Source organism: Rhineura floridana, chromosome 4, assembly GCF_030035675.1.
Source record: "Rhineura floridana isolate rRhiFlo1 chromosome 4, rRhiFlo1.hap2, whole genome shotgun sequence".
Lineage (NCBI taxonomy): Eukaryota > Metazoa > Chordata > Lepidosauria > Squamata > Rhineuridae > Rhineura > Rhineura floridana.
Genome location: NC_084483.1, coordinates 83,808,652 through 83,822,924, shown reverse-complemented (window position 1 = coordinate 83,822,924; position 14,273 = coordinate 83,808,652). Strand labels below are relative to the sequence as shown.

The window sequence follows — 14,273 nt, the reverse complement described above, 5'->3', positions numbered from 1 at the left end:
GATGTTGGCCTTATGTCATGATGAGAAACAGCACTGAAAGGGATAACTCCCCAACTCTTTCTTAAAATGAAATTGAAGTACATTATGTCCTGAAATGGCATGATGGTACTTCATTAGCACATTCACTTTGAAAGTGCTGGCCAGCATGGAAATGTGAAATTTGCTTAATAAGTTTGCTCGGTGAAGTCCACAGGTGATGGTTTAATGAACTGTCTGTGAAAGTGGCAGGAAAGAGGGAATTCTGTACACCTCTGCGAAATAAGCTTGTAGATTGCTATGGTTACAGACATTTAAATCTCCATTCCCTGACAGCAGCACATCCATTTACAGCAGCTAGGCCCATTTTTCTTCCTGTTTCTGAAAGGCTTCTGCAGTATTCATGGCCTGTTGGTGAATCCTGCCTTTGAAAAACAGGTTTGCTCATTTGGGGCAGGAAATAAAATGGGGGAGGGGTACTGACAGAAAACACTCATTTTTTTTAGTGGCAAAATGGAAAGGCACTAGATCAGCTTCTGTTTTGATATATATTCTCTTGCTTAAATGCAAATATGGGATTCATTCATCCTTCTCCATGAAATGCACACTGTACAACTGCTTCTTTTTTGTTGGGGGTCAGCCTAACTCAAGGGATCTGCTGGATGGCAGTACGTAGTATACGGGAATCATTAAATCATACAGCTGGACGTAGCCCCCCTGAATTTTTATATCTTAGGCTATTTTATTCCTGAGAGATGTTAATGCTGTGTATTTTATTTGTTGGGTATTTTATGTATTTTATTCTTTGTATTTCAATACATTTTTATTGGATTGTGGTTTTAAATTGCTGAGAGCCATCCTGAATGATGTGCGGGTACTAGAGAGGTGGGGTTTCCGCTTTTATATCTTTCCTTGAAAACATTTGACTTTCCACCATTGGCTGCTGGTTTGAACATTCAGTCAACCATCTTTTTAAAAAAAGTTTACTACTAAGAATTATTTAAGATACTAAGTGAAGTTGAAGAAGAAAAACACAAAGGTAGTACTGCAGGTCAGAAAAAGAGGTAAGAAAAACGTTGAGAGTTTGTGTAAGACAGATCCACACATTTCTAATGTTAACACCCACAGGGGCACTGTGTAGGAGTCCCTGTGGTGGTATTCATCTGCATCATGCTTCCTGAGGTAAAGATGCCTCCAAAGAGTAACCAAGTGCAAAAATGCTTCTTCTTGGCAATAGATGGCGTGCAGCAGTTGTCAGATTTTACACCTTGAAAAACTTCTACATCATCAACTTCTACATCTGGTAAAGAACCACTGCACATCTGACATGGAGTCTTTCATACATTGCATAGGATCATGTGGTATCCTGTGGAAGGGGCACAGGCAAAACCTCTTGGCTCTTGACCTGTGTAAGAACATAAGAAAACCCTCCTGCATCAGACTTGATGGTCCATCTAGTTCAGCATCCTGTTTCCCACACTGGCCAACCAGATACCCCTGAAAAGCCCACATGCTTGTAAACTGAGCGTGCCCTACACAATGATATCTAAACTCCTCTGTGGATCATAGAAAGGGCCTGTAGTGGTTGGAAAGCTGTCTTTCAGGGAAGCTTGTCCTTCGCCATTATGGATTGTCTCAGTGACAAATATCAGGAGTCCTGCACACATAGTTTCAAACACTGATATAAAGGATAAACAGGTGGAAGAGAACTTTAATCAGAGTTCAAAATATAAGAGAGGGATAGGAAATCTAGTATGGGTCCTTCAAATGCTGTTGAATTCCAACTCTCATCAATTCATGATCATGGAAGTTACAGTCCAACATTTGGAGGGCCAAAGGTCCCCCACTCCTGCTTTTTAAGGTTTGCTTGTACTACTACTGGATGACAACACTCATCCATGATATGATCCTGGATGAGAACGCAGACCTGGTGTGTATTACAGAGACCTGGCTGGATGAGGCCTCAGCTCCTACGCTTGAGGCCATGTGCCCAGCCGGTTTCTGTTATGCACAGCAGCCGAGGATTGGTAGGTGGGGAGGGGGTGTGGCAGTCATCTATCGAGGGTCTTTGGTTTTCGCCAGACCCCCTCTCCATGAGACCAAGTTTGTTGACTGCATGTACTGGAGGTTGGGCCCAAAGGGCAGTTTAGGGATTCTGCTTGTGTACCGCCCACCCCGCTGCACAGCAGACTCCCTGACCGAGGTGCTCGAGGTGGTCTCGGCGGTACGGGTGCTGTCCCCCAACTTATTAGTTTTGGGGGACTTCAGTGTGCATGCCGAGACCGCTCTCACTGGAGCGCCTCGGGATTTCATGGAAACCATGACTTCCTGGGAACTGCACCTTAGTAGTATAGAGCCCACCCATGTAGCCAGTCATGCTCTTGACCTTGTATTCATCTCGGGAGGGGAGGGAAGTGCTCTGAAAATGGGGGCTATTTTGTCTAACCTCGTGTCATGGTCAGATCACCATCTGGTGAATATAGACCTCTCAATGCCGCACACCCTTTGCAGGGGACAAGGACCTATTAGGATGGTCCGCCCCAGGCGCCTGATGGATCCTGAAGGATTCCTGAATGCACTGGGAGATTTGGAGCCTGCTGCAGGTCGCCCGGTCGAAGCCCTGGTGATGGAGTGGAATAGGGAGATCACTAGGGCAGTAGACCGGGTGGCTCCGAAATGTCCTCTCCCCCTGAACAGAGCTCAGATAGCACCCTGGTACACACCACGGTTGCGGAGCCTGAGACAGGAGGTGAGACGACTAGAGCGCTGGTGGCGGAAATCCTGCTCTGAAGACGATCGGACACTGGTTAGAGCAGCAATAGCTGCCTACCAGGTGGCAACAAAGGCAACAAAGAGGGAATTCTTTGCTGCCTCTATTGCGTCTGCGGAGTGTTGTCCCAGTAGGTTGTTCCACGTGGTCCGTAGCCTGGTCGGTCCAGTTGCTCAGGAACCCATGGAGCAGTCTAAAGCCTCCTGTGACATATTTGCTAAACACTTTGCCGATAAAATCGAACACCTGAAGAGCATGATTCCGCACGCCGTGGATACAGGAAGTGAGCCAGAGGCGGCCAGCTGCATTCCGGTCCAATGGGATCGGTTTCAGCCTCTTCCTTCTGAGGAAGTGGACAAGGTGCTCTCCACTGTGAAGCCAACCACCTGTCTGCTGGACCCTTGCCCCTCATGGCTCATTATGAGCTGTAAAGAGAGGCTGGGCGAAGGGATCAGGGCAGTGGTAAATGCATCCTTGGAAGAGGGTGCTATGCCAACAGCCCTCAAGGAGGCAGTAATAAAACCCATCTTGAAAAAGTCCTCCTTGGATCCCCAAGAATTAAATAACTTTCGCCCAGTCTCGAATTTGCCATTCTTGGGCAAGGTGATTGAGCGCGTGGTGGCCAAACAGTTACAGACATACTTGGATGAAGCAGATTATCTCGATCCATTCCAATCGGGCTTCAGGACTGGACATGGAACTGAAACAGCCTTGGTCGCCCTGGTGGATGATTTGAGGAGGGCGTTGGATAGAGGAGAATATACCTTCCTCGTCCTCCTGGATCTCTCAGCGGCTTTCGATACCGTTGACCATGGTATCCTTTTAGCCCGCCTGGGAGGATTGGGAATAGGGGGCACTGTTTTACAGTGGTTCCGTTCCTATCTCTCAGATAGACATCAACGGGTGGCATTGGGGAATGAGGTTTCAGACCCTTGGCCTCTCAACTGTGGAGTGCCACAGGGATCTATCCTCTCCCCCATGCTATTCAACATCTATGTAAAGCTGCTGGGAGCCATCATCAGGAGATTTGGGCTGCAGTGTCACCAATATGCGGATGACACTCAGCTCTATCTCTCGTTTAAGTCCTCACCAGAGTTGGCTGTGGAGACCGTGTCCAAGTGCCTGGATTTCGTCAGTGAATGGATGGGAAGGAATAGGCTGAAGCTGAACCCCGACAAGACCGAGGTGTTGCTCGTGGGGGATAAAAGAAGGTTGGGAGATATAGACCTGGTGTTCAATGGGGTAAAATTGCCCCTGAAAGACCAGGTCCACAGCCTTGGGGTCATTCTTGACTCCCAGCTGTCCATGGAGGCTCAGGTTTCAGCTTGGTATCAATTACATCTGCTTGGTATCAATTACATCTGATACGGAGGCTGCAACCCTACCTTCCTGTCCATCTGCTCCCACGGGTGATACATGCCCTGGTCTCCTCTCGCTTAGATTACTGTAATGCACTCTACGTGGGGTTACCCTTGAAGACGGTCCGGAAATTACAGCTGATACAGAATGCGGCGGCACGCTTGATTAAGAACAGCCGCGGCGGCGATCATATCACCCCGGTGTTAATAGATCTACACTGGTTACCAGTTGTTTACCGGGCCCAATTCAAGGTGTTGGTATTGACCTTTAAAGCCCTATACGGTTCCGGCCCAGTTTATCTGAAGGAGCGCCTCCAGCATCACCAATTATGCCGCCTGACAAGATCAGCCACACAAGACCTTCTCTCGGTCCCACCAGTTAAAACAGCTAGGCTGGTACGGTCCAGAGAGAGGGCATTTTCGATTGTGGCCCCCACCCTCTGGAACTCCCTTCCTTTCGATCTTCGCCATACCCCCTCCCTGACAGGTTTCCGCCGGGCCTTGAAGACCTGGCTATTCAGGCAGGCCTATGGGGTCTCCGGGGGCAAGTCAGTTTTTAATGTTGTTTAGCGTAATGCTGTTTTTTAATTTTTGTAATTCGGATTTGATATTGTATTCTGTTGTGGCAATGTACGTCGCCTAGAATGGCCATTTGGTCGGCCAGACAGGCGACTCACAAATAAAATTTTATTATTATTATTATATTACTAACCTTTTAAAACAAAGAATACTTACACTACTGTAACTTTGCATATGTCTTGTCGCCATCTGACTTGCACTTTTCTATGATGAACAAAAGATCAATATGTATAATCTGCAACTATTTTGTCTTATCTGTTGGTGCATTTGCTTTGCAATTTAGTTATTAGCCTTCCATTTATAATAATGTATACAAACTGTGATACAGTTCCAAACCTCATGACAATTTAATTGCACAGGAAAAACTCTGGATGATTTCAGTCTGTGTGCTAGAAGAGTATCATTCAAACATAAATTGTGTTCAAAGCTTTCTAACACAGAGCTTTGGGCTTCCTTCACAACTATTTTCAAAGCATAGTGAAACCCTACAGTTACACTTCATGAAAAAAATGCTGATTTCTCCTGGTAAGACACAGTATCAAGATTATCCATTATGCCTTGCAGCTGTAACACAGGGAACTGCACTTGCTTTTCAAACCATTTGGCTATGGCAAGAAGCTGTGCCTCATGGAATGCACGGCCAATAAACTGCAACCCAATTGGTAAGCCTTTCTCTGAGAGTGCAGAAGGAACATTTATAGCTGGCAGCCCTGAAAGATAAAACAGACCTCAATTTGCATCATCTGATAGAATCACACTCTATTCAATGGTAAAACCAAAGCAAAAACATAGGCACAAGGAAAACAATTAATTTTGCATTATTACTTCTTTTAACGGTAACACACTAACCACATTTCTTTCTCATCCATCCTCAAAACAAGTCTTCTTACCGTTTTATTTAATGTGGACAGAAATTAGCACTTGCCAAAGGTGCCCAATGAGACCAAGTGAGAACTATGATTTGGCTCCAAACCTTCAGCATTTAAGAATGGATTCATCTGATTGAAGTGCCCTTCATTGGCTCCTTAAATCCAGACAGCAAGACAAGAACCAATGGGTGAAAGTTGTTGGGAAGCAGGTTTTGGCTAAACATTAGAAGATGCTTCCTAATGGTAACAGCTGTTTGAGATTGAAACAGGAGAAGTTCTGCTCTCCTTTGCTGGAGGTATTTAAGTAGAGGTTGGATGGCCATCTGTCAGGGATGCTGTAGACACATTCTGCATTGCAGATCCTGCACTGAGCAGGAGATGACCTCCTGGGTCCCTTCCAACTCTGTGATTCAAAGACTGGTCATACTCCAGTTTAAATGTACTTTGTAAACTGCAGTAGGACACAAGGACCTCCAGCCATTGTAATTTGTCATCAACTGTCAATTTCGCATAGCTAACATAAAGATATCACTTGAAAACAGCTCATCTTTCATTCACTCCCAATAGTTAGGAGTTCCAATTCTGTGGAACTAGGATACTTTAATTTTTTATAAACCTACAACCACATGAAGTTAGCTAAACAGAACACACATTAAAAGAACTCCAAAGAAAACGAATAATTCCTATGTATGGTATAAGGGTTTTTTCTCTCATGTGGGTCTCACAAGTTATCTTAGACTTACATGACTTATAGATCAGGAAACCAACTTTACATAGATTGTTGTGCAAACTCACACTAAATAAACCACTATATCTATTCGACCACACTGCCTAATCTTAAATAATTAATTTACATAAATAATCACATACGCACAGCCACATTTTGGAACCCAACGCATCTGGTTATTCACATCCTGTGCTATAACAGTCCTTATTGCTGAACTCCACATGTGTCGCTTGTGATGTACAACAAATACTGGAAAGTGGTAATATTATGACTATCATGTCATGATGTCCAAAAAAAAGAAGAAGAAATAGCAGCTAAGAGTCATATGGCAACTTACTCCAAGATCCGAACTTTATACACATGATTACTTTTCAACATTTATAATGATAGGCTGGTATGTGATCAACAGAAGAACATGAAACCAGAAGGTGTTCAAAATCATGGGTATTACGAGACCCCCCTATCAAGTGACCTTTTTTTTAAATCAGCCAACAACCTAAGCACTCTGAACCCTGAGACAGTTCCTAGTTCAACCAAAAAGTCCACTAAAATGAATGTAACTTCTGCCACCACTTCAACAAAATGTATACGTTCTGTTGACTACTTAACAATGGCAGGGTATCATAGAATAGCAGAAGGGGCCTATAAGGCCATCAAGCCCCTGCTCAATGTAGGAATCCAAATCAAAGCATTCCCGACAGATCGCTGTCCAGCTGCCTCTTGAATGCCTCCTGTGTTGGAGAGCCCACTACTTGGTATCACCAAGATATCATCCCATTGCTAAAAGAATTGTACTAGCTGCCCATTAGCTACTGGTCTAAATTCAAGGTTCTGGTTTTGGTGTTCAAAGCCCTATACAGCTTGGGACCAGGATACCTGAAAGGTCTGAGCTTATACACTCAGTCGATCACTGCGCTCTGCAGGTGTGGGCCTCCGGCAGATACCATCTTATCAGAAGGTCCGTTCCGTACAACATAGGAAGCAATCTTTAGTGTAGTTGCACCTACCCTTTGGAATCCCCTCCCCTTAAATATTAGACAGGTGCCATCTGTGTTATCCTTTTGGTGCCTACTGAAGACCTTCCTCTTTCAACAAGCCTTTCATGTAGAGACCTTATCCCAGTCTGTGTCTGCACTGGAATTGCTTTTAAAGATGTTTTGTTTTAACCTGTTTCTAAAATATATTAAAACGAAACATGTTTAAAGTCTGTTTTTAAGATGTTCTAGAATGTTTTTAGCATTTTTGTTTGCCGCCCTGGGCTCCTAATGGGAGGAAGGGTGGGATATAAATTTAATAAATAAAAATACTTAAGTCGTTTGACTACATAAGTGTGAGTGTTTGAATAGGCTTCTGCCTAGGTGACAGAGGGATATATATTCAGCTAGGACTGCCTCTGTACTAAAATGGAAGCCAATAATGTGAAGCTCTATCTTTTGTACCACCATGTTTAATGAATCAAAGAGTTTTCAGCAAGTTGTTAACCTAGCAGGCCAAATTCGAAATCCATATCAAGTGGAAGGATATTCTGAAGCTGTCTAAATGGTCCTGAAATGAAACTCTATTAAATCTTTACAACTCTTAAATCTTTTTCAAACATAGGTGAAAAGGTAGTGGACAGAGAATAAAATGTTTTTAGGTCAGTGTGGTGTCAGATTGTGTTGGAGTTAATATGTTTTTTTTAAAAAATAATGAGGGTTGCTTGCTGTTTGGAGAAGAAGATGGCTGACTGGGAACAGCAAATTCAAGAAATAACAACTATCACTAGAAAAATGTATTAGAAACGCTCATATTTTCTTACCAGCCATGTTGGCAGCCTGAGTGAAAATGTCATCCTGGGTGCTGCGGGTTCTGTTGTCTTCTTTCATAAACTCTACATATGGCACTGTATGGCTCAGAGTAGTTGGAGTGAGCAAAATATCAACACCAGAACGGAAGAGTTTTGCAAAATCAGTGGCAATAAGTCTTCTCACTTTCTGGGCTTTGATGAAATAATTCTCATAGTTCCTAGAGAGGAAGCAAATTCTGTAAGATCTGGAAACAGTAAGTTAAGTCTTGTAACCAATTAGAGGATGGGGTGGGTAAAAATTGCAATAGTATATTATTATTGTTTTCTGAGTCTATAGCTAAAGACAACTGATGAGTCACAGCATGAACCTGGTATCAATTCTTCAGTGGAGAGGACAATCTGTCTTTACACTCAACCACTCTTAGAAGTGAAGTTTATTGCTAGAGAGGAATAAACACTAAACATTCTACCCAATCTGACCTTTTCTAAATCCAGCCAAATGAGAAAAGAATTTGACCACACATCAATACCAGATGTACACTAACATTTTACTGAACATGGTTTGTGCAATATTGGATCTTAAAATCTAGCGGTGGGTGCTCCCTGCTGTCCATCCACATGAACTCTGCTGCTACTGATAACAGCCTTTTTCTCCCTCATCTTTTGGATTATTAGAAGTTTGGACTAAAGCCATCGACCTCAACCTACCCATCTTTAAATAGCTAGGGCTAATCAGTCATACTGTTGATCCTGGTATCACAGAGGCCTATTTGAAAGCTCTTCTATTCTGTCACATTTTGTCTAGGCTAGGGTGGAAATGACAACTGCAGCTCATTAACAAGAGAACACGTGAGATTTTACTAGCATATATTAATGGATAAGTCAGGGGTTCCCAAACTGTGGTCCATGAGCTTCATACAGGTGGTCCGTGGCATGCCTGTGCATTTGTGGTTGGACGGGAGATGGCAACTCCATTATATTAAATATTCATATTAATTTTTAATTGTATTTTATTGCTTCTCTTTTATGTCTTCTATTGTATTTATTGCATTACAATTTAAATTCTATGGATTACAATAAAATGTATAAGAAATAACAGAAGCAATAAAAATGCAATTAAAAAATCATACAGCATCCAGCACAGTGTATTACAATCGCTACAACAGGTAGAACAATCATTAAGTGGTTGGTCAGCAATTTTCAAGTGGTCCATGGGGGGAAAGTTTGGGAACCACTGGGCTAAATAATTGCACCATTACAATCTTATGCATATTAAGTCCCACAGCTGAATTGGACTTGCTTCCAAGTAGGACTGCACAGAAACACAGCATATTATTCATCCAGATCAGCAACTCACACAATTCTAAATTGCATAATCCTAAGGGTATAACATTAACTGCGATGTGTATGGCAGTAACACCTTTGGAAGTGCTGCAATATTGTGCTATAATAGCAGGTGATACGCCCCATTCCAAAGATAAGGAACAAAATGATGGAAGAGTTGAACTAGGTTTAAAATATTTGGTAAAACTACCTTTTTTCTTTTTCTTTTTTAACTTTAGAGCAGTTTAGCAACAGGACATCCAGAACAACTATAATTTTTTTTTCTTGTAGGGTTTAAAACAAGATTGGTGTGGCATGATGACCCGACAGAGTAAAGGGTTTCGTTAGTTCTACCTTCTGTCTGATTTAGTTATAACCTTGTTCTGCCTTCTGTCTAAGGACACACTGGCCATCCTAGCTCAAACTGGGATTCCTCTTTGACCATTCATCCTACCTGACTCACACCTATTTTAAACCCTATTCGGTTGCTCAAGCCTTGCACATTTTATTATCATCTTCCAAAGATCTTAGTGTGGGTTGCATGGGGCTATCCCACTTTATCCTCGTAAATGTCCTGTGAAGTAAGTTAAGCTGACAGACAACCACTATCCCAAAGCCATCTAGGGATCATCAATCTGACCAGGTCTCGGTAGCCTATCCTAAATATCACATCAACACAAAGAAAGGCAGTAATACAAACTATGCTTATAAGGCCTGCTTTGCAATTGCGTCATGGTCTTAAGAAACATGTGGAACTTTTCGCCATCTGAAAGTGTCAGAATCTCCACTGTTTCCTTCCCTGAATTTCTGGCAGCCTGCTGTCCTGGTCATTTGGTCAGCTCTTACACCCCACTTGGCCAGGATACTGTTTTATATTCTGTAAGGCTAGAATGGCTTTCTTGGGAATTTAACTCAGCTGCCTAGGTCCCTTCCATGAAGTCATACAAATGAGGCTGCAAGGAGGTGGGTCACCTATGTTAGTTCCTGCCTGAGGTAATATCTGAACCCAGGTTTCTCTGTTCCAAATCAAACACACAATCAAGTTCAAGAATAAAGATTTTGTACTTAACACATGCACAAAAAAGTTGAGGCTTTCACTTAGATTAATTAAAATAAGCTCCCAGCTAAGAGGGAACATAGGAAAGAGAAGAAAGAGCATCACCTATTAGATTATGCAGAATTTTAGGAGATCATGTTTTGCTGTATATTACAACTACAGTAGTCTCAGCAATAATGATGTTGCCTTAACTCTGTGGAAAAATCTGTCCAGCATGAGTAATTTCTCCCTTAAGTGAACAACAAATAAAATGCTGGCTTTGTAAATTTGAGCTTTCAAATGTGCTGAACTTACTGTTTTAGCAAGAAGTAGTTTCCTGATAGAATCCTTCCCCTTACAACATCATTAAAGCCTTCCCGGCGTGTTGCTGCATACAAGGCTTCGGTGGACTTGTCAGCACAGCTGCGATGTCCTACAATTAAAAGTCACTAGTGATTTGAAACTACATCTTAAAACCATTCAAAGTTTCCTCATCAATAAAAAAAAAATTCCCAAGCTGTTCAGCAAACAAGTATATATGAGGTCTATATGCTGCTACTGCACACAGCTGAACACCAGGTATTCATGGGCAAGTAAGCTAAACTATACACATGCGTTTCAACAGCAGCCATCTAAAGTAGCTATATGACAAGAGACATGTTGAATGTTCTTGGGCGAATATTTTTCCATGAAGAGGGATATTTGAGAGGCCTGAAATGCCCCCCCCTCCTCCACACCACACACCAAAAACTTCCAGAAGATTACCTTTTTTAGTGTCACATCGTCCACTGCGCTTGGAGCAGCTGCTTTAGCACCAGTTTTTAGTCCCCACCCCTTTCTCCCACTTTTTCTACCTCACATTTTCTGCTTATCAACATCAGATTGTGAACAAGTTGACATCACATCACAAAAAAGCCAATTAGATTTGGCATTGTTGAAAAACTTCTGGGAGCAAATAAAGCCAATCCAGAGTGAAGGCAGATCTTCCATTATCACACTGTCCTCGTTCAGGAAGGGTGTGTATAATGGGGCTGTGCTTGAGCACATGTCAGGGAAGGAAAGGGAGTACAGCTGCTTTATGGCCATGGCTTGCCCATTACCTAGACTAGGGCAGGGCAACCTATGTTCCTTCAGATGTTGATGCACTACAATTCCCATCATCCTTCACCATTGATCAATATATCATCTACAAATGAGAAAGGACACAATGAAGTGGCTATAGATTTCCACAGGCTTAAATATTTTGCAATATGTTTTGACACAAATGTTTTGAATTAGGACCAAGAGCTTCTCAGCTTTGTTATTTTTTTCCTGATAGAATGCTGGGAAAAGGCACTTGGGAGTCAAGGTGTTGAAGTACAATATTTCAGCTGATCTGGCACTTAAAAAGTACACTGGAAAGTGCAGGAGAGAGTGATACCTAACAGGAGCCATTGTCTTTGAACAGGAAGTGCAGAGGTATTTCAATAACATTGTATTCCTGCATCAGCTGACCTTGAGTACAGACTAACAATTCAGCTGAACAATGCATGTACTTTGTCCTGCAGAGCACACTCTTCACAGGACACAGCTGAGACAACATTTCTCTCATAATAGAAACATACTGGCAGAAATAAAAATAAAGAGACTTCATCCACCAACAGGCCTTACCAATGAGACTTTCCATAGTGCTAAAAAGGCTTTGGCAGAGACATAATCTTTTGGTAATGAAGAAGCACATCAGATATGCTGGTTCAGAGTTAGCACTGTGGCAGGCTGTACATTTCTCCTGTAGAAAAAGGGGGTCAAAGACCAGAATGCTGAAGTATTTTATAGAAAACTGGTTTTACTGCGAGATTTTTTTCAAAAATGCCCAAACTGGTTTTATTGCAGAATATTTTTCAAAGAAGCCCAACGCGTTTCAGCCTGTAATCACAGGCCTTCATCAGGGGATAATAAACTTTTTCAATGGTTAACCGAACAATTTTGGTCCTGTATTGCACTAATAACAATCCTCAAGAGTTTTCTATAAAATACTTCAGCATTCTGGTCTTTGACCCCCTTTTTCTACATATCGAATTGGATGCTCACCACTCTTTATCTGCTGTACATTTCTCCTGACATAATTAATGGAGCTGCATTTACTCAGTTAACTACATACTGTTTTGTTGCATCTCAGATAGTGCATAAGCAGCCCAAGGTTTCTTCGCCTCAAAGAAAGCCTTTGTTTTAAACATACTTGGCTTTGGTTTTTAATGCAGATGGTTTACACTGCAGCTTAGTATAGCTGAAATGTGTCTGGTGTAGGTTAGCAGGGCTCAACCAACTTTGTTTCAGATCATCACTCTTTGAACTGCTTCCCAGTTATAAATAAATAATCCTTGTGTTCACACTGGAACAGGTTATTATTCAGTCTAAAAAAAGGTCGCTTCTGAGAACTGATCTGTTGTTTGCTTCCCTAAATTTATTCTATGGAGACATTGTTTTGTCTGCCAAATTCAGAGGCTAAGAATTTCCATATAATTTGCTGTTCTGCAAATCAAATAATCAGCAAACCCACAATCAGCTCCGTGTTTTGTATCAGTCCCTCCACAGCAGTGAGTATCTTGCTCCCAGAAGTAGGGCACTGTTCATTCACTTCCACAAGAATTAGTCCATCTTTCTTGCTGTTATTTCAAACTTCGGGATTAGGAAATACAGTAGGGCTGGTGCTTGGCTGGGTGGAACCTGTAAACATTCATGTGCAGTAGGCAGCTGCCTGACCTTCCCTGGGGTGGGTCCTAGCCACGAGTCAGCAAATCCCTACCTCTGAAGGTAGAAGTTTCATGATCATCTTTTGGCAGAATGGACAAAGAGAGCAGGGGAAGGAATGGGGAAGGCAAAGGAAGGAAGGAATTATTGTCCTGGGTAAAGTTTTTGCAGGAATATGCACTCCTCTTTTAAAAGGTGCAGCTTGAACCATGAAAACACACTTCCAAATGAAGCATGTTCCAACTGAAAGTATTTTTTTTTTTTAGATGCAGTAAATCAATAGCTAGTCAACACTGGATTGTGGCAAATGTATAATGTGGACCAGCATTGCTCAGTCATATTGTGGGGAGGGTGACCTCTCTCTTTCACACACACACACCCCTCTCTGCCATCTTAGAAACTCCCAGCTGACTTGCACAGTGGCTGTTTCTAGTGGCTGCTGGTCTTCCAGTCCTGTCCATCATCTTATGATTCTGCACATGAAGATGCAGAGCATTATATAGAAACATGGAGGCCAGCCCTGCAGAGGCTTGCAATTGCTATAAGCAACAGAGAAAGGTACAGGAGCAATAGTGATAGGAAGAAGGGAAAAGGAAACCGTTCTTACGTGGCTCATGGGGTGTATATTAAAGAACAAGTATAATTTATAATAATATACCCTAGTTGTCCTGGAATTAACAAGGCTTTTATGACATAAGCTCTAGTGGGAAATGAATTTGTCTAACTTGTATAACATTTGATGGAAAGATGCCTTACCGTACTCCAGGCCATCGAATCGGGCCATGTTTGATGCTACTTCTGCTGCGCACAGCACATGGTAACAGACAATGGAATAACAGGTATGGGGCAGGCTCACGTCAATCACTTTGGCGCCAGCTTTCTCAAAAAGGTTGGCTGCCTTGGACCACACTGCCAGAGTTTCACTAGACAATCCGGGTATATTATATTCCTTGAGAATGGAGAGGGTGAAAATCATACTCCCATATACAAACAATATGTGCATCTTATAGCCCTCTACTGAGCTGGAATGGCAAGAAATATTCAAGCGGCTTGTAGTAAGTTAAACTCCCAAGTGAAAATTAGAGTCTCTCTCTCTCCCCCCCCCAATCTTTGTTTTCT

General features: G+C 42.4%; 1 protein-coding gene across 2 annotated transcripts in view; it reads right to left on the bottom strand.

Moving 5' to 3' along the window:
• Positions 1-1,296: 1,296 nt before the first annotated feature.
• QRSL1 (glutaminyl-tRNA amidotransferase subunit QRSL1) overlaps positions 1,297-14,273 on the bottom strand; it is a 45,995-nt gene continuing 33,018 nt past the window's right edge. The window contains exons 9-13 of one of the 2 annotated variants that reach the window (XR_009762216.1): positions 13,911-14,103; positions 10,740-10,857; positions 8,078-8,283; positions 4,840-5,393; positions 1,297-1,381 (exon numbers count right to left, since the gene is read on the bottom strand). Coding sequence is in view for 1 of the 2 variants with exons in the window: in XM_061623499.1 (XP_061479483.1) it covers positions 5,182-5,393; positions 8,078-8,283; positions 10,740-10,857; positions 13,911-14,103 (729 nt within the window). In the remaining variant the exon portion in view is untranslated. Of the gene's footprint in view, positions 1,382-4,839; positions 5,394-8,077; positions 8,284-10,739; positions 10,858-13,910; positions 14,104-14,273 lie in introns of those variants that run through there. The other variant, XM_061623499.1, reaches the window with a different exon arrangement.